Source organism: Mchenga conophoros, linkage group LG14, assembly GCF_057382185.1.
Source record: "Mchenga conophoros isolate Kocher_MC1m ecotype Shallow Benthic linkage group LG14, M_conophoros_male_GT1.1, whole genome shotgun sequence".
Taxonomy (NCBI): Eukaryota; Metazoa; Chordata; class Actinopteri; order Cichliformes; family Cichlidae; genus Mchenga; species Mchenga conophoros.
This window is the reverse complement of record NC_140539.1, coordinates 35,711,197-35,737,181: the sequence shown is the minus strand read 5'-3', so window position 1 is coordinate 35,737,181 and position 25,985 is coordinate 35,711,197. Positions and strand designations below refer to the sequence as shown.

The following is a 25,985-nucleotide window of genomic DNA, read 5'->3' as shown; positions in this document are numbered from 1 at the left end:
GAATATAAGAAAGAATTGAATTGTAATAAAGAGAAACCAGCATCATTAAATGCTTCGAGTGTTATAGATGTTACCCAGGTGGCTGTAAAGTGGTTTTTGACCTAATAAATGCAACATAAATGCAAATTCTGTCCTGCGTTTGGAGCTAGAGGAACAAAATATTTCATAGGATTAATCAGGAACATGACTGTTTATATTAAATCTCAAACCCTGTAGTTTCTGAGATATTTTCTCTCACCTTACCCAGAGACACAGGACCACAAAGGCAGTGAAAATCCACAAAACAATCAGAAACACGTGCAAAGAGACGTGAAATGGCCAGTCTGCAGGTCCTCACAGTGGATGTATCTTTGTCAAGGGCCGAAACTCACTGCTGAAACTCAGAGGGCTTGTTTATGTCTCTCGTGTTTGTGTTTATGAATGTGTACTTGTGTTTTTCTTTAAAAAATTCCAGTTTGATCTTTTAGATTACCGTTAAATTATTAAGGCTTGATAAAATTTCCAAAGAAATTTGTAAATATAATCTGAAATTGACTCCTCTAACTTCCAACCAAGTCAGTATTACTAACTTCCTTTACCTCATTTCAAAGCTGGTGTCTTTCTTCCTCTTCTCTTTGCCTTTCCTCGTCTGTTTTCCAGGATTCATTTTCCTCTTTTTCTCCCTCTTCCTTCGGCCAATCACCCCTGAGGAGCAGCAGTTTGCTTCAATCACTGCAAACTAAATGGAAACACATGGAGGCTCATTTACTCACAGATTCCCAGAATTCCTGCCTATGAGGTCACTTTGTGTCTCCGTTGTATGTTGTTCGTGACTCTCGCTGCTCGGAAATGGAAGTACACGCCTACGCTCACCAAGAGCCACTGCAGGGCTGCATGCTGGACTGTGTGGGTTAAGACCAGTGAGGCTACAGCATTTTTGAGATTTATGGCTTTCTGGGTTTATCTGAAGTACTTCAGGAAGCTAATACAGATAAAAAAGACACACTGACTCAAGCGCTAATAGGACAAGAATAAATGAGCAGATGTTAAGTAGCACTGTTCATTTCACATCAATACAAATCTTAAATAATGAACTTGAAACTAACCATGGGAGCTAAATTTTATACTGTAGACTAAAAATATTGTGTAACTTCAGCAGATATGTATTATTTATACTAAATGATCAGAATCTACATTTAAATGAGTTTTATGGAGATTTAATTGTGTGTAACAGAAAGTAATCTTCCTGGGAAGTGAGTCTTGAGATGACTCGACACTGGAACTTAATCTCAGGTCTTTTATTGTGAAATCTGTGTCTCGTGGGGACAGATTAATTCCACCTGGCTGAGTTAGCCTCTTGCATAATAACCAACAATAAGAGAGGACAGGCTGGCCCTGACTGTGCTCCTGCCTGCCAGCATCGCCTTCCAGGACCAACGTGGTGCCATGTTCCAGAGCGTGAGGAAATGCAACCTTTTTCCTTCTTCCTGCAATTCTGCTTCTTGTTTCTCTTCCCTCTCTTAACGAACTGCAGGCAAAAAACAAAGCAGAACGCTTCATATGAAAGCAATTCATAGTTTTAGATTTAATTTAATAGCCTTCTTGTTTTTGTTCTCACATGAATAACTTAAACAGACCTCACACTCGTCCTTGCTTTGGGGTTAAGCTCTGTTATTGAATGCAAACACAAACCTCCACCCCCGACTTTGTGTTTAAGAAGTGGAGAAACACCAACCTCTCAGGGGGTCTCTGCATGGGGCAGCACCTGGGGGGCCTGGCGGCCTGTGCATTTGTATGTGTGTGTGTGTCAGGGAGAGACAAATGATAGTGGTCTCATGGATCTGCAGATGGACCCACCCCATACTGCCCTGATTACATCTTGAATTACTTAGGTGATGTCATAAATCTGTGTGTGTTTGCGATTCAGTGATCTAACCACATCTTGTGTAATTCTTTGCTTATCTAGTTTACACATTCCACACGCCTTCAAACACTTGCAGATAGCGAGTGAGAGTAATACAGTGGGCAAGCGAGATAAAGCTAGAGTCGTTTTGGTCTCGCTTTGAGGAATTCCACCGAAAACTTTGAGATTTAACCGCTGCTGAACTTCTGGGACCCTTTTTGCTTCCCTGTGTGTCACAGAAGAAGATGAAGCGCTTCCAGAAACGCACACAATGAAACCTCAAATCCCCAAAGTAACATCTCCCGTGCTTTGGAGGTTGTTCTGCACGTGTGCAGTTTTATTGTGTGATGCTGCTTCAGCGGAAAAGACGCCAGCGTTTCTTTGCAGAAGGGCTCAAAGCACACTCGAGTGGATGAGCAAAGAGGGAATGGGTTTAATTTGCCTTGCAGGCGTCCTTCAGGAGCTGTAAACAAGATGTGTCTGCAATCTGACCTGCGAACAGCAAACGTCTGCATTCTCCATTTGTTGAGTCCTCATTACTTTGCAGCAATTATGCCCAGCACCAATGCTGTTGGGAGCACCAGACTGTGCCTCCAAATTTTGTGCTCCAGCAGTAAAATAAACTGAAGGCCAATTAAAATGCATAATTATTCCCTGTAATGCTGAGACTTTATAGCTCTGTGGAGACAACAGGATAAATGTTTATTTCACTGACCTAGATACAACAGAAGGATATATGACATTAACATAACCGTTAGCCGTCGGTATATGAAGTCACGTACACAAAAACTCTGATAACTTCATATACTACAGAACCAAGTTGAGCAGAAGCAAAATGTTTTTCTGTCGTGATATTTTTAAGTGAGTCGCATTCCTTGAGTCAGATATATTTCCCAACCTAACAGCACGATGATGTCTAAACAGATTAATACAGACAGCATTTATCTTCTGTGCTCAACTTAAAAAAAAAAAAAAAGAAACTGCAGGGTGAATTGCTGAGATTTTGAATGCAGCTCACAGCTCTCCAAACGTCTCACCATATTTTTCTTTATGAACACTAAACAAAGTCTGGTGAGGCATCCGAGAGACCTGCTCTGTTTTCTGAATCACTCTGCATCAGGCTGGCTGCTGACTGCAAAGCAGCAGGTCTGTGGTTTCGCGCCTGCAGCTAATCAAATTAAAGAGCAGTACCCTCATCACCTCCACAGTCTGTCACATCAGGAGATCAACAGTAAGAGAGCTCTGTAATTGGCTGGTTAAAGTGAACAGATGGTCAGTAAACTGCTCAGTTTCACTCTGGGTCAGTGGGGATGATTTAATTACTGATCAATTAAATATGAACGAGTTCATTCTGCAGTAAAGAAGTCATAAACTGGGATCTACGTCCTGATAGTAGGCTAATTCTCACCATGTGACCTGTGACCTTTTATGGTTTCGCACCTGTAGATCAAAGAGGTGTTTCATCGCCTCAGTGTCTCGGCGGCTTCGCTGCTCTTTCACGGTCATTTGTATGATTAACACTGTCGCTCGTGTGTTATCTGAGAAGTTCTGGTGGTTTCAGTCCCACGTGCTCATGTAACAGTTTATTAATCACGGCGTCTGCGCCTTCAGTGCCACCGGAAGCTAATCTTTACCTTTAAAAAATAAAAGCCCACACTCGTTTTTGCCAAAATGAGTTCTGTGTTGATTAAAAGGCGTTAAATGGGTTCATTATCAAAGTGATTCTCAAAGACAGGGCTATTTTTATATTTTATAAAACAAGTAACTTATTTCAAAAAATGTTCAAGATTAAATATCACGTTTAAGGTTATTTTATACTGCCTTAGTTCTTTTTATTTATTTATTTATTTAGTGTCCCCACTGAGTCCAAGGGTGGTGGGTGATACAAAATGCGACAGCGCTTTAGAGCAGCGGTCCCCAACCTTTTTTTGCGCCACGGACCGGTTTATGCCCGACAATATTTTCACGGACCGGCCTTTAAGGTGTCTCGGATAAATACAACAAAATAAAACTAGAACCAGTATCGAAAAAAAGATTTATTCATAACACACATGAAAAGACCCAGGAAAACAGAGTTAACAATAAAAACGATAACAAAATAACGCTGAAAACCGATAAAAACCCTGAAAACCATACATTTTACACCTGAGCCTCAACTCTCGCGGCCCGGTACCAAACTACTCACGGACCGGTACCGGTCCGAGGCCCGGGGGTTGGGGACCGCTGCTTTAGAGGAGGATTACCTTATTTTGAAATTCATGACCGGAAGCATTCCCTGCTCAGTGCTGCAGACTTGACTCCTGTAAGGGAAGAAGAGGTGACCAGTTTACTTTCTCCGCTCAGAGCGCTCAAGAGACAGTAATCAGCCGTCACTAAGAGGTTTACCTGCCCTGCACCTCAGCCCTGCGTCGGTGGATTTTACAACCAAACTAGAAGAGTGGGTTTATTTCCCGGAGAATGACGGAACTGTAGGTACATATCAGATAAATCACTTTATTTTATCTTTTTTTTGTGTGGTCAGCTGTTGATTTGTGGTCATAGATTACACTTTGAGGAGATTTGTAGTTTTGTGTAACAAAAATAAGAAGAATGAAGCAGTGTGTGATTTTATTTATGAACATGTGTGTGTGTTTTCTGAGAGGCACTCCCTTTAGTTTCAGCGTGCGCTGCCTGCGCAGTTTGGCTCAACGAGCAGACAAATCTGAAGGAACGCAGTGTTTAAAAATAAAGGTTTCAGCACGTGTCCCCGACTCCTGACGTCATAAACAACGTAAAGCTATGCGTGTTTAATGAATTTAATTTCTAAAATACTTTTTTTCTGGGGACACAATACAGCCAGACTCTTATTTCATCCACCAGTCAACTCTGACTCACCGCGCAGTGACAGAATAGGCGATGTTGGACAATCGCTCCCCATCTGGGCTCGTGATGATCTAATTTCTAAGAAGATTAAGTGTTGCAGAAGAAGCGCCTTAGACATCCCCCCCCCCCCCCCCCCCAGACGGGGGAGGCTGACATATTACTCTATTTTATAGCACGTCACTGCTACATGTGCTGCTTCAGGAGCAAACTACTACCCAAGAGTGGAGGTCACAGCCAGGAGACACTCGCTGTAAGAGTCTGATGTTTTGTTTTTGTAAAAAATATGTATGTATATCGGCTAAAGTTTATTAATACTTGAAAACAAAAGCCTCGTGGGTCAGTCAGAGCTGACTGGACCTGTATCTGTGGCTGCATGTGTCGATTTGCTCCAATGGTACCAATCAGTCAGCTGCAGGAAGGCTTCAGGAGGACATGGGATGATCTGAGAGGCTGCAGTTACATAACGCGCACGGAGGGAGAGAGGGGAAGTTAACTAGAGTTCGCCTTCATTCAGTTTGGCAGCATTTTAGAATAGAATAGAAAAATAGAATATTTTTGATTATTATCCTCCAGACATTTATGAGCGGGTGGGGGAGGAACAGTAACGTTAAACCTAAAGCCAGAAAAAAGGGTTTGTTCAACATTAAAGACTCGTTACAGCGCACATTGCGTCACCTGGGGTTTCACATGAAGTCTGCTTTACTGTACTTAGCAATAATCGCTGTGAGTTATCAGCCAAGGAGAAGCAGGCTGGATGTACACCCACGGCACGAGATGGAAAATTAGTCACCATCAGCTCTCAGACACAAACTGCATTAGCGTGAAACCACCTTGTGGGAAAACAGCCAGATAACAGACGGAGTAAGCTTTGCTTTTATGGCAAAAATAAACGGATTAATGGAGGAGAAAATAAAAGCTTTTGTCAACAGTCGCCTGCTGAGCGCAATTACGCGCCACTCTGCGGAGAATAACAACAATGAAAGCAGCCGCAGAGTCGCGCGTTCAGGCGTGTAATACGTGTTTGTCCCAGGAGATGACAGGACTCATGGGTGGCTCCGGTCCGTTTTGGTGGAGAGACTTTAAACAAACTGGGCCTGAGAGCAGAAACAGATGTTAGTTCGGCCTCCTCTGTGGTTGATTGCATCATCAGCAGTGGCCCAAATTCCAGCTTCCAGGAAAGGTGATGCAAAGAAATCCCAACCAGCCGTCTGAGAGTTTCTCCCTCCGTTCGTATTTAGGCTGATAGGGCGAATAGGAGTACACATGTATGTGATGCCCACCTCGGTGTGTCGCAGTGAGGCTCAGAGGTCAGTCAGTTTTATGTTGATGTTGTGGTTGAGACAGAATTGCGCTGGGAACCCACGCTTGAGCTCAAGGACAACAAACATTGGAGTCACGCTTCATCGACACTACAAAGCTCCCAGTAGGGGTACGTGTGTATAAGCGTGTATTCATATCTTTGTGGGTACCAAAAATTGAAAGTTTACTACTTGTGGGGCCCAAAATCCTGGTGCCCACCAGTTTGAAGGCATTTTGAGACTCAAAATGTCCTTTTGGTGACAGGGTTACAGTCAGGTTTAGGGTGAGGGTTAGCCATTCATTTTTCATGGTTAGGGTAAGGGGCTAGGGAAAGCATTAGATGTCCCCACAAGACAGGAATACCCGACACGTGTGTGTGTGTGTGGTAAAAGCCAGGGATAAGAAATTGGTTTTAGAGAGATCTACTAAAAAATGAGAAGCGCTGTGATTGGTTGTCTGATCTTTTGGGAACTGGCTGCATAATTAATTGCACTCCTTGTGATCTTGTATTAAGTAATTCAAGTCTGTCCCAGCCATCAGTGTGAGCGTCTCTCTGTGTGATGGTGATGACTTCAGTGATTGAATTTCCTCACTAATAACATTACACAACAGTCTCCTCTCTGTCACTTAGATGCAAGCGAAGTTTGTAGCTCTGCGACTCCTTCTACACAAAACTGCCTTCGCTGCAGGAATATGACCACGTTTTCTCCTACAAATGGGTGACAAATTAAAATAAAAGGAAAGAAAAGTCAGGGCCAGAACAGCTTGATTACTTTGAGGCATGATTTTCCAGAGGAGAAAAGGAGTGCCATTCTTCCTCATTCGGTGTTTTGATGATGGTGGTGGGGAGCACTTTGCCAAAAACACTTCAATTACGTCAAGATGACTGTGACGGAATAGAATATGATTCATATCATTTTCTAACTAATCAGACTAGTTACTGAACCTTCAGGCTCTGTTTTCATCCCAGAAGAAACCTCCCCCATTATTTCATCACCGGATAAAAGCAGTCACTCAGAAAGGAGGCCAGCCAGCCATGCCCATCCCACAAAACTAATAATGAAGCCTGTTAGTTAGAAATTGAGTTATATCTGATACTATTTTTTTTAAAAGCATCTTACACGTTTTATTTCATGAATTAACTGGAATAACTCGTTGAGAGTGAGTGGACAAACATGACTTTTTCTGTCACAGTATTTTTGCCAGAGTAAAAAGCCCAGCAAAAAGAGAGGCCCAGCAGTTTGTTTGCTGCTCTCAGCTGTTCCTGAGTCTGTAGGTGTTGTAATTGTAGATGCATATTGGGATTGTTAGACCATGAAGCTGCTGGAAATACGTTTTGATGGCCATGTTATCGAAAGTTTAGTTGGCAAATGTGAAAATAACAAATAAATAGCGTACAAAGCTTTGACACGTAGAGATCCATTAAAATATGGGTAAAAAATAAAGCATTTTGTCTCCTTTTCCAGGCCTTTTGAGTCAAATTTAACCATAAAACTCATAAAAATCCAGAGAAACTGTTTCTCCAGCATCTGAAGAAGCCTCCACCCTTCTGTACCAGTTCTGACCGGTCCATTATTCCTGTTTGTCTTTGTACAGTCGTGGTCAGTCTCATTATATATATATATTTTTTTTAGTTCATCAGGTGTGGTGTTTCTTTGCTTGGACTTGTGCTGCATAAATATAACTGGTATTTTTTTGCCCCCTTTGTGTTAAAATGAGCGCTGACAAGTTAATGTCGCTTTCTTTATGACTCTCAGAGGCTCAAATTAGACGGAGCTGTTTATGATGTCATCTTAATGTTCTGGCTGTCAGACGGAGAGAGTTGCTGCCCTGCTCGGTTCCTTTGCTGCTCGTAGCTGTTTGTGCAAAGTGTTGTTGTAGGACCAGAGAGAGAAATGAAGGAAATGAGGGTGTAAATCACATCTGGTACAATAGGCAATAAAAGATGCCATAATGTCATCTATGGGATGGTGAAGTCTTGTTTTGTCCCTAATCATAGGCTTCAATTTCACCCATCAGAACTGGAGCTTCTTGGATGGGCTCATAGAACCAATATCCACATAACAACCCACATTATTTATCATTCAAAATGCTCCAAAAATTCCACTCAAGACGTGCAATTCAGTGAGGTGAGTTAGTGGAGAGGCAGCCTACACCAGTGCATGCATCCACTTGTCATTCAGATAATAATTTCAAGCTCAGAGCCTGAAAACAGGTTAAATGGGTGATTTATACCTTAAACTGGCATTTACTTGTCCAGCAGGGGGCGACTTGATATATAGAAAACGTCCCCTTCGCTCTATGACGTTGGTGAACACCTTCCCGATGAGTTTGTTGTGTCAGTTGCTTGGTTGAAGTGATACTGAACGCAGGGCAAAGTTTATTTTTGGAAATTTTGATTGTCAGCCCAACAAGGGACAATTGTTGAAAATTAGCAATAGCTATAAACTTATGTGCGTTACATCAGTTTCGTGTTTGAACTTGGACTATGTTAAACTGCACTGTTGGTCTGCATTAGAGTCACAAAGGAGGATAAAGCATGTTTCATAGCTGGCCTTAGTTGGGATATGAGTACGCAGTGACCCTCGTTTCAAAGTTGGATACCTCAGCTTGAGGCTTCATCAGAGGACTTTACCGGTGACGTCACTGCGGCTACATCAAGAGGTCATTCATTGAACTGCAGTTTCTGGCACTTCCACATTGGTTTAGGAGGTTTCAGTAGTTGTTACAGATCAGGCCTGTATCGGCTTTTATTGACCCGTGATTATCTGTGACCTCAATTGTGTCTTTTTCTTTAAATAGTCTTGTTGGAGTTTAGCCACATTCTTACGACTCAGGAGGAACCATTTCACTTTTTACTACACTATGTTTATCCTGCAGTAATTGCTGTCGTGCAGGATAAGATCTGACATCTGAAACATGATGATGACGATGATGATGAAGAAGCATGGATGTCACCAGTGTAACGTCACCCATCAGTGGGCTTTTGAAGCCTTTTACCATTTTGACTTTTTTCAGCTGGGGGTGGAACTGAGGGAGAAACCGCTCATGATGACTTGTGAATCACAAAATAGCCACACCCTAACTCATACTCTGCTTCATCTTCCTTGTTGGTCTAATTCCTGGAAACCAAAATATTGAGTGAATATCATATAGTGTTAATTGAGACTTCAAACTCGTGATTTAAACCATAAACTCATTAAGAAAGTCTTTAGGCCTCCATAGAGGCCTGACGCTAACTGGGCTGAAAACACCTGGAGTGTTAATAATAAGTGGGGAAGTTACCCTTTCATGTCTTTGCCAGTATCGGGGGAAGGGTTTGAGGTGTTTTCACCCGTCAGACACTGTCTGAACTTCCGATTGCTCATCACAGAAGAGAGCCGTGTGTCTTCATCCCGGAGATTTGAGTTCATCAGACCATCGTGTGTCAGAGCTGAGCTAATTAAAACAGACGGTACAACAAATGATTCAGGTCTGCTTAACTGGAGCCACTTTATTTAACTGCCCGGACCGTTTCCCTGCACCATCCTTCAATACAGACAGCAATTTAATTTTATACTGTTCACATGCTCATTAATGCAACTCTCGACATGATCAAGACGACCTGTTAAAAGTCAAACTGAGCATCAGAAAAGGGAAGAAAGGTGATTTAAGTGACTTTGAGTGTGGTGTGGTTGTTGGTGACAAACGGGCTGGTTTGAGTGTTGCAGAAGCTGCTGATCTGCTGAGATTTTCTTACACAAACATCCGTAGGATTTACAGGGAAGGGTCCAAAAGAGAGAAAATGAGCGTCGGTTTTCTAGGCAAGAATGCTTTGTTTATGTCAAAGGTCACAGGAGAAGACCAGACTGCGCTGAGCTGACAGGAAGGCAGCACTAACTCAAATAGCTGTGCAGAAAAGCATCACTGAGCATGCAGCACATCAAACTTTGAAGGAGATGTGTTATGGCAGCAGAAGACCACAGTGCGCACTCCTGTCAGCTTTTCTTGGCACGCTTTGGGCTCCTTAGTACCAACATTTAAAGTCCTCAGTCCACCTGAGTGTTGCTGCTGACCACGTCCATCTCTTTACAGCCATGCTGATCTACTGATAACTGCTTCCAGCAGGACAACACACTGTGTCGCACACCTCAAATCATCTCAGACAGTTACTCAAGTGGCCTCAATCCAATCGAGCACCTTTGTGATGTACTGGAACAGGAGATTCACATCATGGATGTGCAGCTGATAAATCTGCAGTAACTGTGTGACGCTGTCAACTAAATATGTACCAAAATCTTAGAGGGAAGCTTGCAGCACCTTGTTGAACCTGTGCTATGAAGAATTAACGCAGTTCTGAACGAAAAACCAGTACTAGCAAGCTGTACCTAATGAAGCGTCCGGGGAGTGTATCTCAGTTGTTTTTAGCAGCTTTTAAATAAGATTTCACTTCTTTTTTCACTCCGATATCTAAAAACCACCAATGCTCAGTGGGCTCTGTTTTGACAGAGAGGATAACTACTTGTAATGTTATTAAAACACATCCAGTTGGTTTGATTAAAAGAATAAATGAGAGCTGCATAGTTTCTAATCATTTATCAGCACAGTGAAGTTTGACCTCGGTCTTAAATGAACCTGAACCCAGAGCCACACTCTCTGTTTTCACACTCTGAATGCTGGTTAAAGAAACCTCCCCCTCTCCTTCTGTTCACTGAATTTGAGAAAAGCAAATTTCACTTGTGTTGCATGTGTTTGCTCCTGTTCGTTTGACTGTTTTTATTCCAGGGTGTAACCTGTGAGGAATCTTTTTTTTCCACATAGCAGTGTTTTGAAACTTCAGGCCTCATTAAAGCGTGTCCCCTGGGTGGCCTGCATGTGTCGCAGGATACATGTTGCAACGCGAAAAGACTCCACCAAAGCTGAAGTTCTCCCGTTTGTGCCGGCGGTTTCCCAAGAACTCCGTTTGACGGGGCAGCTGGAAAATACCAAAAGACGGAAATAAAATCCTGATAACTGATGAGAGTTTGTCCCAGAGCAAAATCACAGGAGGACTGAGAATTTCTGAAGAAGTGAAGCAACTTGTATAAAAGAAGCAAACAGTTCAATCTCAAACTGAACTCAAAGTTTACTCATTTCAGACCCTCTTTCAAATTTCAAGCCGCATGTTTTTTGTACTCTAACCTGACCTCAGTCTGACCCCAGTGTGAGATTCACAGGTCCCCTTCAGATGCCTCTGTGATGTGCTGGAAACTCTGAAGCTGAGCTAAAAATCTCACTCTGGTATTTTTAATGTTTATTACGTATTTAAAAAGCTAAAGAAAAATAACCACGACTGAGTCAGAACTGATAAGAGTCATCAGAAATACAAAGATTTAACACCGGGACAGTAACGATTCAGAGCTGCACAAATCAACCCTGCTGATAAACAGTTTTTTCACTCAGACGGAGGCACGAATATGACTCAAGACGGCAGATTTTATTTGTTGAAAGAGATCTGTTTAAGCAATCCAAAGTATTCTCAGTAAACACACCCAGTGAGGGTCGGGCAGTCACAAGAAACACATGACGGCTGTGCGATTTAAAGAAAAATGTTTTTATGCTCATTGCGAGCGTGCTTCTCTCATTTCTAAACACGGAGACCGCACATAAAGCAGCAATTTGACTCACAAGATCTGAAAATTATACAAGAAAACAAACTATTCAAGACCAAATTCTTCCAAAGGTTGACCAAAAGTGGGTCAACTGGTTTTTAACATACAACCAGATGGCTCTGAACTGGTTCTGCTGTTTCTGTTTTTCTAAACGATGCATGGAAAGCTTTTCTCTAATTCGCCTATTAAATGATGGAGGCTTGTCTGAATGCAAGTCTTTGGGTCACTGAAGAAGCAAAAGCAACAGCTCTGTGCAGCAGAGACGGTGTCAAAAATGACAGCGAGAGAGCGAGTGTAGCTTTTACCAAGGGAAGTACTGCCGTTTCCAGGGTTATTAAAGTAACCTTAAATAAACTAAAATCAAAAACTAAAACAGTTGTTTTTTTTGTTTTTTTTAAGATCACCCAATCTAAGGTTTATGCCTCAGCTGCCCTAAATTAACAGAACTGGTAATTAGCTATTATTTTTGTCTAATGGTAATTTACTCTTTAAATTTTTAATATTAAATTATAATAATTGTTGTTATCTGTGAATTTTCAAATGTACTTTTACCAAAAATACTGAAAAAATATTAAAACATTTTTTTAATTAAGACACCAAATTAGGTTTTTTGCAAACACGAACAATAAATTAGTTTTAGCGGTTGAATGCTTGATTAATTTCTCACTTCTCAGGTTGCCGGCTCAGATTTGGGTATCTAAACGTAAATTCAGTCTTTTTTTTCTGACAGATATCTAAATTATTTGTGTACTTGTCTTTATGACAGATGCTCTAATACATTTTTTATTTTTTTTTTAAGCACTGTAGGTGTAAAAACTGGACTTCAGTGAGTAAAAGGACTGGCACTTTACTCTTTTCTGCTCTTACTGAACACACAAACTGCTTTTTACTACTGGCCTCTTTCAGCCATTCACACTAGCTGGTTTTTTCCATTCCTAAGCAATTTAACACAGATGCATAATGTCAGCGTGTTACTGAGCATAGAACAAATTCTCACCTCAGACACTTTGTCAGTATCGGATATTTCCCTGTTTTTTCACCCCTTTATTGTTTTCTAACCATTGGTGAGGCGACTCTCAGTGTTAGTAGGTTTAATCTGCTATGACTGAAGTAAAAGAGTGGAAACTGAAGAGCTGTGGATAAACTGTGGTCCTGAAAAACCTGCACTTCTACATGTTTAACCAGTTAAATAACTGGAGTTCTGATCTCGAGGCTTCGGGTGTTCCCTGTGTCTTTCTCGGGAAAGACACTTTATTTCCTGATGAGATGCTGTGATTAGGCACGAGGTGTTTTGAAACCGACAGTTTCAGTGTGGTAATTTGTTTCCACTGATGAGGCTGAGGGGTCTTTGGGAATGCAAGACTAATGCGTGACTCTGTAAGAGCAGCCCGAGGACCTCCAGTCACACATTTTCACACAGTGTGGGGCAGGCAGGGCCCTCTGAGCAAACACTGTGGATTCTTGGAGTGTTTTCCTTCAAGTGTCCTCTGGCTCTCTGAAAAAGTGCTTGTAAATCTCCCCCCGGCTTCATTCCTCACTCTGTCCCATCTATCTGCTTTTCCTCTCCCCCTCGATCTCTTTCAGCCGCTTTTTGACTCCCTTTTCGCTCTGATTTCTCCTCACAGATCTCCAGTGTTTTGATGTCACATTCCTGAAGTTTCTGAGGAACTTGGAGGACCGACCGGGCAGCAGACGGCGAGGCAGCCAGAGATCCCACTCTTGATCCCCTGCGTGCTCTTTGCCTGAGCCGGGATAAAGACGAGAGTTTGAGGAGACGAGGGCTCGGCGTTCGCTTTGATATGGATTTTCTGCGTAGGAGGGGAAGACAGAGGGAGCTGATCTGAGATCAAGACCTTTCTCCTCTCCCTTCCTGAGTCACATGTCAGTGTGAGGCTCAACCGCCGGGTTGCTATCGCTACTCTGACCGACCTAAATACTTGTTTACTCGCTTGGAGAAGCAGAACAGACTGAATATCTGAGCTGAGAGTGGGGAAAAACAGCCAAGAGAGCTTCTTATCAACTCAGCACTGTTTGCTTCCCGCTGAATTTCTCCTGCTGGAGCTCAAACGGCCCGAGGAACCCAACCGCCACATCAAGATGCCTGCAAAGACGCCCATGTACCTAAAAACAACGACTCCCAAGAAGGGAAAGAAGCTGAAGCTCCGGGACGTCCTCTCAGGTGATATGATCAGCCCCCCGCTGGGCGACGTGCGTCACAGCGCACACGTAGGGCCCGAAGGCGAGGGCGACATGTTTGGAGACGTGGGCTTCCTCCAGGGTAAGATGGACATGCTGCCACCCACGAGCCGGACGCAGAACGGCCACGCCCGCTCGCACAGCATGGAGAGAGACTTGGGAGAGGGCCTCACCGCGAAAGATGACGTGCACAGCTACGCCTTTAACGGCTTCCATTACCAGCACTCGTCCAGCGGCCTGCTGAAGAACACCATCTCCATGCCTGTGTTCATCGCTCACGAACAGGCTCCACCCAAACCGCCGCGCCTCCATCTGGATGGTCCCTCCCACCACCATCAGCAGCCTCCTGCGGCTAGCCCCAAACAGAACAATGGCTGCAGCCAGAGAGACGGTCAGCGCCAGCAGCACCCGACTGTGTCGCTCTGTGAGAACGGCGTGGTGGGTCGCTTGGCGTCCGAGCCTTGCCGTGACATCTCCCTCTCCCCAGCCATCCGCAGACTCGTCCCCTCCTCCGGCTCCCTCTCTGAGGGCTCCTCCGAGGACTCCATGTCAGAGATCTGCGGGCCACAGGACGTTCGCCGGGGCCTCAGCCTGGACTCCGACACCTACCTGAGCAACGAGGATCTTCGGAGCGAACGCAGCGAGTCGCCCTGCACCGTCTTCCACCACGCCGGCCTCACAAAGCCCTCTGGTGTGTCGCGCTCTGACTCCATTGCGGGGTTGAACCTGGATCTGGGCCCATCCATCCTGGAGGATGTGTTGAGCATCATGGACCGCTACAAAGCTGAGGACAACCACTGCGAGCTGTGATTGAGATTAATGAGACAAAAAGATATATTTATACATGGTTTAATATATCCTTTAAAACTCTGAACAGACTGATGGAGACAAAAGATGGAGGGACTGACGGAGGAGGGAGGAGAACTTTTTTTTTTTTTTTCACCAACTCCTGAGAGCCGAGTCTGAAGGTGATAAAAGACTTCAAGAAGCTTGAAATGCAGGACGTTGCTGCTCGAGCCTTCAAAGCTGAACCTCATGCACATAGACATTTAAACTATAACACGGGGTTGCCAACGGTTACATGCACACCATCATTCTCACGGTGTCCAAACAAACCTGCAGACCCTCCTTTATTTAAAACAAATACACCCATTTGCATCTATTTTTGGGCAGGTGTTTTCTGCCCATTTTAGAACCAAAACAGGTCCATAAGCATCCTGTTGCTTTCAGCTGATGGGGGAAGTCTTTCCTGTGAGTGTATTAAATACCTGCAGCTTCACAAGGATACATGTGGGAGTCCCCACAGCGAAACAGCTGCACATATTTAACCAAACAGTCCAACAGAGCTAACTGTATTAGTTATTTAGAACTATTAATTAACCCTGCAACAAAGCTTTTCAAAAAAACTTTTCAACTTACAGTGTTTATGGATGTTTACCGTAACAGCAGGCTGTATAGGAGGACGACATCTTTAATCATTAATTTAACCAATAAAATAAGCCAAGAGGCGTTTAGAATTTTTACCAGCAAAACAAATTTGGCAGATTTATCCTGAAAATTACCTAAAATACGTCGCTGCTCCTCTTTCTGGGTTATTTAAAGCGAGGAGGCATCCAAAAATGACACAAAAAAGATTATCGTCTTTTAAAACTGTCCCACATTCTGAGACAGCTTCCCACATTTTTAATGGACCTAGTATAGAAAAGTAAAACAGCTGCGCTGATCCACAAGTACATCCCAGCTGAGAGCGTGGGATAGAGAAGTGTGCAAAACGAACAAGTTATCAGAGGAAATGCAGGCTGTCCTTCACCTGTGACATGCATCATTTTTGTGTGTTTAATTGTCCCACATAAACATCGCTGCCCTCATCTCACCCCAACTGAGAGCAGAAAGTTGGCAGCCCTGCTCCAAGTTAACCAGCACAGTTGCAGTAACATCACCACTGCTCCCTTTAATCTGTATCGCCTGTTAATCTGACTCTCACTGAGGATTTCCTGCTCACTTCTCTGCAGAGTCAAATATATTTGTCTCCAGATCGGCCTGGGAAAACAGGAGGAATCTCCAGCTGCACAGCTATTAATTCTTTCAGGATAAATGTGTATTTATGCAGCAGAGTTAACATTGCATACATAGACTAAGCTACAAACTGCTAATACTACTAGTTTAATGCTGCAGGTTAAATTCTTCATCTTTGCTTTCTAAGGTGTGATTTGGGGATGAAATGTTGACATCTCCACTCTTTTACATCAACTCTGCTGCTGCTGACTTTACTGTCATCCTCTAATATGATTGTATCCCATTTAATCAACATTTCACTGGCAGGTTTAACCTTGTGGTTTTTTTTTTGTTTTTTTTTTTAATATATCATCAGAGAGAAGCTGGGTATGCTTAATGTTGGTGTTGTTTAAAAGCTTTAAGGGTAAGAATAAGAAAAGGTGCTGCTTTGAGTTTTGAGATATGTCTTTATACATGCTGTGGCTCACTCTCTGCCTCCCTGACGTTCACTGTCTGCATGTTCACAGTAGCCTGTTATTCAAATGTCATCTATGATGTATAATTAATCTGTAAATGTACGAATAAAATGTTTCCTACTGCAAAAACTTTGCGGTTGCTTCTTTGCAGACACACACTTTACAGACATTAACACTAGTAGGCATACTTTATGGGTGTTTTTCACATGCAGCGATGAGGTGAATAAAGATTTCCAAACCTGAACCACAGTGATGTAACTACAAAAAAAAATACAAAAAGATTCATTTTTAATAGTTTTCAGATTAAATTTCAAACCACTAAAAACTAGTTTTCAATTCAGCGCAGGTGCAGTAAAAGTGTAAATCTGTATAATAAATGTTAATATGTGTGAAACTGAAGAACATGGAAAGCAAAAAAACAACAAAGGACTGTAATTTTGTTGACTGGCTATTTAAAATTATTTATTAATATATTCTGAGAATTCAGATTGCTTTGTTTTGGTAGCGGATGAAAAACTCATCCCAATAGGAGTATTTTGAAAGGACTGCAGTGATTCTAGTGTGCACAAGGGCGATTTTATTGCCATGTGCTGCCCCCGTGTGGTCATTCTTTGGAATGGCAACTCTTTAAAATGACTAAAATCTCATTAATGCAGCTGACTTAGAACTACTTCCGGAAAAGCCTGTGAAAATAAAGTTATATAATAGGGTATTCCAAATAACACAAAATATAATGAAATTACCCAACACATGCATGCCTTTGCTGTAGACGCTGAAGCCCAAATAATGAACGAAAGCATGGAGAAAGCACAGCTGTGAATTACAACTATAACGTAACAAGCAAGACGACCGAAAAGTCACATTTACAGCTACACAGTAAGATGTAACAGCTGTTTGTGTCGATGTTTGGCAACACAGTATACCATTTATGTTAGCGTTTCTTTTTCAAACTATTCACCGGAAATGAAATTGTTATGACTCGCATGTGGTCAAAGTTAGCGTCGATAGCAGCAGGCTAACACTTCCAGTTGAAGTAGTCGTAGTCAAATCTAAATGTAAATACATAAATAAAATAAATAAAAGGCGATAATAACTATAAACTGATTAAATAACGGGTTTTAAATGTAACTTCGAAGCATTACAGAGGAGTATTTAGTTTTCCTTTTGGCCTGCAGGGGGCGGTAATCCGTCTGATAGCGTTCAAACGATAAACGAAGAAGAATTAAATGCTGTAGCAGGCTGTGGCGTTGCTAATGCGGCGTTTTGTTTTGTGTTTTTGGCGCACATTCAAATTTTAATGACTGTTTTAAAATAACACAAGTTACGTAAAAAGAAGAGGAGCTTCCGCTAAACGTGCTGTGAAGATGAAGTGAGTGTTTTACTGAGTACAAACAGACAACATGGGCTTTCAGTGTTAGCGCGTTTCCAGCAACTGTGACATACCTGAGCCAAGTCCACATAAAATCAGAGTTTTGTGGCTCTAGTTTATCCAAATCACTGTTTTAACTTTTATTTTAGATGTCGCGCACTCATTCACACATACTTGGCTTAAAGATAGTCCAGAATGAAGCCTGTACAGCTGCTGTGCACTGTTAACATCGTTGCTGTTTCCTTGCAGGCTCAACATTGAGGGTCTGCTGGTGTATTTTCCCTATGACTACATCTACCCCGAGCAGTACTCCTACATGCTGGAGCTGAAGAGGACGCTGGATGCCAAGGTGGGTGGCGTTAGAGGTTAATCTGAAGGTGTGGTTTTCATGCACAGTGCTCCTATCTACACAAATACCCTGGGTTGGATGACACGTGTGAACGAGAGTAATGAACAGTGGAGATGAGGTGGATTGCATGGAGATGAGTGTTTTGTGACAGAATGATATCAGCAAGAGTGAAAGGCATGGTTTACAAGATGGTAGTGAGACTTGGTATGATGTTTGGTTTGAAGACGGTGGCACCGTAAAAAAGACAGGAGGCTGAACTGAGGATGTTGAGATTTTCATTGTGAGTGACCAGGCTGGTTAGATTACAGTTGAATACATCAGAGGGTTGAGATTGTTTGTAGACAAAGTTAGAGAGGCTGGGATGGTTTGGACGTGTGCAGAGGAGGGATGGTGGATATATTGGTCAGAGGGTGTTGAAGATGGAGCTGCCAGGCAGGAGAGAAGAGGAAGGACTCAGAGAAATGGATGTGGTGAAGGAGGACATGTGATATATGAAGCCTGTACAGCTGCTGTTGGGGACAGAGGAGGAAGCGATGCGATAAATTCATTTTGGTCTGAAGAAGATGGAAGACGAGTCATCTTTTTTATCCAGTTGTTATTTCAGTTATTTAGGATGATCATATTTTCTGCTCTTTGCTGTTTCCAGTTAAAGAAAAGTTCACATTTTTCTTCCAGTCATGCATGTATGTATTTTGAAATTTCAGTTACTTTTTTCCTCCTTTTCTTCCTTGGAGGTGAAGAGATGATTCCTAAAGTTACAGTGTTTAGTCCAGATTTTACCTTTTGTGTCATCGTGTCGTATTGTGTTGCTCCTTCAGGGAAGTACAGTGTGTCCACTGACACACAAACACACACACGTGTTTAAAAGTGTTTACTTTCAGCTGCTGCTTTCTGTGTTAACCGAACCTGTTCCCGTTCAGGGTCATGGAGTCTTGGAGATGCCATCGGGAACAGGGAAGACCATCTCTCTACTGTCCCTCATTGTGGCCTACCAAAGGGTGAGTTCAGCCTCTCTCATAAACGGTTCATACTAACAGCTGGTGGCAGATTAGCATGTAAATATGTTCTCTCTCTCTCAGGCTTTCCCTCTGGAGGTCACCAAGTTAATTTACTGCTCTAGAACAGTTCCAGAGATCGAGAAGGTGAGTGGACGTCAAATCAGTCGTCAGTGAAGCGTGTTTCTACTGTGTAACTTTCTTTTTGAGTTAAACAAGAAGAAGCTTTCAAAGCCCCGACGTCTCAGACTGTGTTTGATTCTTTCCGATGAGGTTGTGGAGGAGCTGAGGAAGCTGATGGAGTTTTACACTAAAGAAACAGGAGAGAGCAACAACTTCCTGGCTCTTGCTCTTTCCTCCAGGAAGAACCTCTGCATCCACCCTGAGGTATGAACACCTGCATCCCACAAAGCCAGAGGAGCGATTCAGGATTCAGCTTTCTCCTTTCAAAAGTGACCGACACGCTTGTCTTCACACAGGTGAGCTCTCTGCGCTTCGGTAAGGAAGTCGATGGGAAGTGCCACAGTCTGACAGCATCGTACGTCCGCGCACAACATCACAGCAACCCCAACCTGCCCGTCTGTCGCTTCTACGAGGTAAGAACTCACATCAGATGGTGTTTTTCAGCAGAAGCAGAAGTTATTTTTTGTTTTGTTTTTTGTAATGGCTGATGACATGACAGCATCAGGCTTCAACGTAATGGGTGGGGTTTGATCTTTATGGATTAAAAGTTTAAAAACAAGTTCAGGTTTCTATTCTTTAGTAATCTTTTCATTTCTGTGCTGGATGATTACAACGTACTGGCTCGACATGATTAGTTAGGAGCATTTAATCAGCCTGAAAATCTAAATCCAGCCACTACTCGACACCATCAGATATGCAGATTAGAAAAGTGTTTTTGCTTTCTGGCTGTCGCCTACATGAACTCAGGAACTGATAAAGTTTTATGAGTCTCAGATACAAACTGTGTAGGTTTGCAATGCCTGAAAACTGGGAAACAGGAAAACCTGGTTTGTGTTGCAGGAGTTCGATTCAGTCGGCCGACAGGTGCCTCTTCCTGCTGGCATCTACAACCTTGATGACCTCAAGGCCTTTGGCAGGAGGAAGGGCTGGTGTCCTTACTATCTGGCTCGCTATTCAGTGAGTTACTGTGAAAACGCCAAATCCGTGACCATGTAATGTGTATGAACATGAATGAGATTTTGAGTGTTTTATTACATGTAAAATGCTGTTTGCATGCTTTTATAGGAAAAACATTTTTCTCACTGGCTGCTCTAATTGGAAAATAAATGATAACACGCCAGCTTCTCATTACTGAATAATCCAAAGTTTAATGTTGTATCTTGAAGCTTGTTTCCTCTTGATTTCTCTCAGATCCTGCATGCCAACATTGTGGTGTACAGCTACCACTACCTGCTGGACCCCAAGATAGCTGATCTGGTGTCTAAAGAGCTGGCAAAGAAATCTGTAGTGGTATTTGATGAGGCTCATAATATCGGTGAGCAATTAATCTGAGTCTAATATGCACATTCGGTGCATTTAACTGAATGTATTTGTCTATTTTAGGAATTTGTTTACAGTAATTATTTAAAATAATTCATATTTTCTTTCACTCTCTCCTCAGACAACGTGTGCATCGACTCCATGAGCGTAAATATCACCAGGCGAACGCTGGACCGCTGTCAGACCAACGTGGACACTCTCCAGAACACCATACACAAGTAATGCTTGCATCATCACTTGCAACATGGAAATGCATCCATGTTTTCCTGAACGAATGAAAGATTGCACCAATAATTGGAACGTCTTTGCTCCTCTTACTGGCTGTAATTTTGCAGAACAGATTAAAGAGACAGAAAATAAGGAAATCTTACGAATGAGTATTAATCTAAGCTACTGTAATCTGCCTGTGTTTATAGGATAAAGGAGACGGATGCTGCTAAGCTGAGGGAGGAGTACAGACGCTTGGTGGAGGGGCTGAAGGAAGCCAATGTGGCGAGAGAAACCGACATCTACCTCGCAAATCCGGTGTTGCCTGATGAAATCCTTCAAGGTTTTTCCTTTAATTGTTCTCTCAGCTCAGAGTAAATTTTGAAGCGCTGGTTTAGAAGTAGAGTTTGGTAGTAAGCATTTCAAGTTGTCTCTATTAAGTCCTCCGTCCGCATCAAACTCCAAACATTGGAACTGTAATCTTTCTGGACGGTTTAGATGAAGAGCCGAATCTTATTGTAGACATGAGCACAAACTATCCTCCTCTCTTTCTGTCAGAGGCGGTGCCTGGCTCTATTCGTACAGCCGAGCACTTTGTAGGTTTCATGAGACGCTTCCTGGAGTATCTGAAGTCTCGTCTGAGGGTCCAACACGTCGTACAGGAGAGCGCGCCGCAGTTCCTTAAAGACATTTTCGAAAAAGTCTGCATCGACCGCAAGCCTCTAAGGTCAGTTTCAGCTTCTTTTCTGCGAATGCGAACAGCCTCGCTTAGTCTCTTGGTTGTTTCTGTTTCCCGTCTCTTTATCACCGATCCATCCTCCTTGTATCTCCAGGTTTTGTGCAGAGCGGTTGCAGTCGTTGCTTCGAACTCTGGAGATCGCCGACATCGCAGACTTCTCAGCTGTTACTCTCATCTCGAACTTCGCCACTCTCGTCAGCACCTACAGCCAAGGTAGTAAAAAGTCCCGCCTCTGTTCAACTCCAAGTAACACGGTGGCATTAATAAACGCAGATGCTGTTGGATTATGATCTGTAGTATCTCTCTGTGTCTAAAAAGGCTTCACCATCATCATCGAGCCCTTTGAAGACAGAACTCCGACCATCGCCAACCCCGTGCTGCATTTCAGGTGAGCTGCACAATGAATTCTGAACAAGTTCATGTGCTGCCGTCTGCAGAGGAGATTACCTGTGACTGTCATTTAGTTTCATTCTTTTACACAAAGCGTTTTAACACAAAAGGAGATGCCAGGTTGATATCTGTGTATCACAGGTCAGTGTGTTTGTCTGTTCCCCTCTCAGCTGCATGGACCCGTCTATAGCCATCAAACCAGTTTTCCAAAGATTCCAGTCAGTCGTCATCACCTCAGGGGTGCGTACTTCCTGCTCATTTCAGTCCGGTGACATTTAATTTACATTTTTTATTCATTAAAGGTACAAAAACAATCTGGTGACGTCCGCACAGTGAGTGAAGTAATCAAGTTTCCTTTTTATTCTTTGAAACAAAATTAGGTGAAGTTCTCGCTTCATTTTTTTCCCTGCAGACCTCCGATAATAACATCATAATACTGTAAAACTTCCATTCAACACGTTATGTCTTGAAATATAATCCTGCTGTTTATTCAACGACACGTGTGACTGCTGAGTTTTTCTTACATGTGCAGGAGTCTGAATTCCTTCTTACAGTGTCTTGTTCTTAGTTTTAAACGTCTAAGTGAAGCCGTTAGAAGCACCTCGTTTGTTCCTGAGTCAACAGACATCAGGTCATCGCCTCTTTGAAGCCTTTGAAATGAAAGATCTGATTCGAAGGATCTAAATGAAAGCCTGATCTAATTTCACCATCTTACCCCTGATGTTTCTCCTCTCTTCAGACACTTTCCCCCCTGGACATCTATCCCCGCATCCTTGACTTTCGCCCGGTTACCATGGCGTCCTTCACCATGACACTGGCGCGCACCTGCCTCTGCCCTCTGGTCTGTAACAACACTTAATATGAAAAAAACCCAACTGTGGTCCTGGGTGGAGTCACAAAAGCAGCACCACCTTGGAGACATGAACAAAAAGAGGAGAGAAACATAAACATTTCCATCACTTTGTTTCTGTCTTCCACAGATTGTTGGCAGAGGAAACGACCAGGTGGCCCTGAGCTCCAAGTTTGAGACCAGAGAAGATTTCGGTTAGTAAAAATAACTTGTGCTATTTGAGCGTGACCTCTCAAATCAAAGGCCGTACAACTACAAATGACAACGCTGTGTTTTCATCAACATGTAACGAGATAATTTTCATGTTTGCTTCTCCAGCTGTGATTCGGAATTATGGTAACCTGCTTCTGGAGATGTCTGCGATCGTTCCCGATGGGATTGTGGCGTTTTTCACCAGCTACGTCTACATGGAGAACATCGTGGCGTCCTGGTATGAACAGGTCAGTGTGTGTAATCCACAAGCATCTGAGTAACTGAAACAACCGCCGTTTTTCTTTCGTGAAGCTGTAGAAATCTGACATATCTTTCTGTAATCTGTGAAGTGGTTTTATTTTAAACATGTAAAAAAATAGAACAATGAAGGAAAAAAACACAAACAAAATAAAACATAAAGAGAAAAATAATCACAGTAGATAACTTTACATGTTCAAAAATGAGCAGGAAGAAGCATTCTCTTATTTAATCCCAGTCCGTTTAGTAACTAATATATTAACAGTAAATTAATTTTGTGTGTTTTTGTTGTTTCTGGGGTCACGTTCGCTTGCAGGGTATCCTGGAGAATATCCAGAGAAACAAGCTGATCTTCATCGAGACTCAGGATGCTGCAGAGACGAGCATGGCCCTGGAGAAATACCAAGAGGTCAGACCCATTATTGTAGTAGTATTTAACTAACAAAGAGACCAAAATCATAAATTGAGCCGTGAACAAACAAACAGATGTTCAGGTCTTTTGTGTTGGTACCAGACTTTGACCTTTGACCTTTCTGTCTCTGCTGTTTAGGCGTGTGAGAACGGCCGAGGAGCAATCCTCCTGTCTGTGGCCAGAGGAAAAGTGTCTGAAGGGATCGATTTCGGTAAGTCATCGAGTTGCTCTGTGCGGCTCCAGCAGGACAAATTAAAGCAAACAGCAGAAGAAGAGTCCTGCGTGGCTGGAGACGATAAGGTGAAGCAAACGTGCGCTTTGTCGCTGACTCGGAGTCTCGTTGTGTTTTCTGTTCAGTGCACCATTATGGCCGTGCTGTCATCATGTTTGGAGTGCCGTATGTTTATACGCAGAGCCGCATCCTAAAGGTCAGAGTCACCTCTGTGTGGGGTCAAAGCTCAGAAAGTTAAATCTATTCATATTTTGTGTGATGTTTGCTATTTAAGGATTTATATTATCAAACGAGTAACAAAACCACACATTTTAGTTTGTGTTCTTTCCCTTTTCTCAGTCTGGATTCAGTCTGGATAGTTTTGTCGTGATTCCCTAAGGGTTTTTCTCTCTCTGTAACTCGACTCAGGCTCGGCTGGAGTACCTTCGGGATCAGTTTCAGATCAGGGAGAACGACTTTCTGACGTTTGACGCCATGCGCCACGCGGCTCAGTGCGTAGGCAGAGCCATCCGAGGCAAAACTGACTATGGACTCATGATTTTTGCTGACAAGGTGTGTCTGAATATTTGTCTGATCCTGCCGCAGTACTCCAGGCTTCTACACTCTGCTTCACAGCAGCAGTCCTTCGAGTTTGACGCTGGAGTAGCTGAGCGAAGCCTGTACTAACCTCCTCTGTGCTCTGCAGCGTTACGCACGAGCAGACAAACGTGGGAAGCTACCCCGCTGGATTCAGGAGCACATCAACGACGGCAGTCTGAACCTCACTGTGGACGAGGCCGTGCAGCTTTCCAAGCACTTCCTGCGGCAGATGGCTCAGCCTTTCAGACAGGTACAACCGGCCAAGCATCACAAGCACCACTGCAACGAGTAAACAAACACAGGACAACTCACTGGCTTTAAAAGGAGCAAAGCAGTGGGTTTAGTGATCTTCTCCCCGTGATTGGCTCAAACATCTGTCCTCTTGTCTAAGAGTCTGCTTCATTTCTGAAGCTAAATGAAACTTAATGTTATAATTTAATACCTTAAATGGGGAAAAGTTTTATAATCTAGCAAATTAATCTTAAAGTGTCTGACGAGTTGTTGGTGTGATTGTTTACTGGCACAACTCTGGCACCAGAACAATCAACCCACTGCCATCGAGATCATGAGCCACCTGACTTTGTTGATCAGATGAATAAATGCTGCTGTAAAGCAGTTTGAATTGCACGGAGCTGCACAGCTCTTATGAGCGCTGACGTTTCCGGACAACAGCTGACCAGGCAGCCATGCTTGCTTCTCTCTTTCTCTCCAGGAGGACCAGTTGGGTTTGTCTCTGCTGACTCTCGAGCAGCTGGAGTCGGAGGAAATGCTGCAGAAAATCACTCAGATTGCTCATCAGACCTGAAGGTGACACGAACCGTATGACATTGTCACCACAGCAGCACCATAAACCGAGTCATCAGCTGTCACCAGACTAGGGTTAAATATGGGTCGGCTCTAAAAGGGCAGGTCCACCTTAACTTTAGGAAGGAAAAACTCAGAATTATGTTTTAAGTGTCTGTTTTTCCCCAAGTGGTAAAAATACTGTAAAAGTATTTAAAGTATTTTCAGCTCTGCTGGTGACAGTAATGACTTCTGATAGGAGAGCCGCTCCCACACCAACGATGTGAGCCTCAGTCAAAGCCGCTCATGGGTCAGTCAGTATTTAAGGTTGCACTCGGTCTGCAGAGTAGACCATCTGCAGACCTTTGAACCACTTAAGTACATATTTCAGTACTCTGTTCAGCTTTTCACTGAAGTACGGAGCAGTAAACTTATTTTCCCCTTTATTAATCAAAGGAAGAAGCCTTTGCTTCTGCAGACGCACATGCTACAGAAAATCCAGCAACACACTGCAAAAACTCAAAATCTTACCAAGTATATTTGTCTTATTTCTAGTCAAAATTATCTCATTACACTTAAAATAAGACACAATCAGCTACAGGGCAACATTTCAGTAAGCTAAAGGAACTTGTTTCAAGACAGTGAATCTTGAAACTAGAGAAAAACTAGAGATTTTTCACTTGTTCCACTGGCAGATTTTTTCACTTATTTTAAGCTAAAATATCTTGTATTAAGTGAAAAAATCTGCCAGTGGAACAAGTGAAAAATCTCTAGTTTTTCTCTAGTT

General features: G+C 42.9%; 2 protein-coding genes across 4 annotated transcripts; both read left to right on the top strand.

Annotated features, from left to right (window-relative positions):
- The first annotated feature begins 1,361 nt into the window (after window positions 1-1,361).
- Window positions 1,362-16,469, top strand: LOC146560252 (cdc42 effector protein 3). 3 transcript variants are annotated; one of them, XM_085244212.1, is made up of 2 exons: window positions 1,362-1,437; window positions 13,299-16,469. In XM_085244212.1, the coding sequence occupies exon 2, from the start codon at window positions 13,771-13,773 to the stop codon at window positions 14,677-14,679; it is 909 nt and encodes a 302-aa protein (XP_085100338.1). In that variant the 5' UTR covers window positions 1,362-1,437; window positions 13,299-13,770; the 3' UTR covers window positions 14,680-16,469. The 3 variants fall into 3 exon arrangements, with proteins under 3 accessions (XP_085100338.1, XP_085100337.1, XP_085100336.1); XM_085244211.1 differs by lacking the exon at window positions 1,362-1,437 and adding an exon at window positions 4,187-4,350; XM_085244210.1 differs by lacking the exon at window positions 1,362-1,437 and adding an exon at window positions 4,187-4,354.
- Window positions 16,470-17,500: 1,031 nt separating this feature from the next.
- Window positions 17,501-25,794, top strand: ercc2 (excision repair cross-complementation group 2). Its single transcript, XM_085244209.1, has 23 exons — window positions 17,501-17,709; window positions 17,959-18,058; window positions 18,979-19,056; window positions 19,138-19,200; window positions 19,327-19,440; window positions 19,533-19,649; window positions 20,077-20,193; window positions 20,428-20,551; window positions 20,678-20,774; window positions 20,973-21,106; window positions 21,322-21,490; window positions 21,597-21,715; window positions 21,821-21,890; window positions 22,063-22,132; window positions 22,632-22,733; window positions 22,873-22,936; window positions 23,061-23,182; window positions 23,509-23,601; window positions 23,743-23,815; window positions 23,962-24,032; window positions 24,245-24,388; window positions 24,522-24,665; window positions 25,128-25,794. The coding sequence occupies exons 1-23, from the start codon at window positions 17,705-17,707 to the stop codon at window positions 25,218-25,220; spliced, it is 2,283 nt and encodes a 760-aa protein (XP_085100335.1). The 5' UTR covers window positions 17,501-17,704; the 3' UTR covers window positions 25,221-25,794.
- Window positions 25,795-25,985: the final 191 nt, after the last annotated feature.

Excerpts from the sequence above, each read along its gene's own strand:
- LOC146560252 (XM_085244212.1), top strand. The coding sequence starts at position 13,771 with ATGCCTGCAAAGACGCCCATGTACCTAAAAACAACGACTCCCAAGAAG.
- ercc2 (XM_085244209.1), top strand. Across the intron at positions 18,059-18,978 it reads AGAGGACGCTGGATGCCAAG|GGTCATGGAGTCTTGGAGAT; the intron begins GTGGGTGGCGTT and ends GTTCCCGTTCAG. Across the intron at positions 22,734-22,872 it reads GCACCTGCCTCTGCCCTCTG|ATTGTTGGCAGAGGAAACGA; the intron begins GTCTGTAACAAC and ends TGTCTTCCACAG.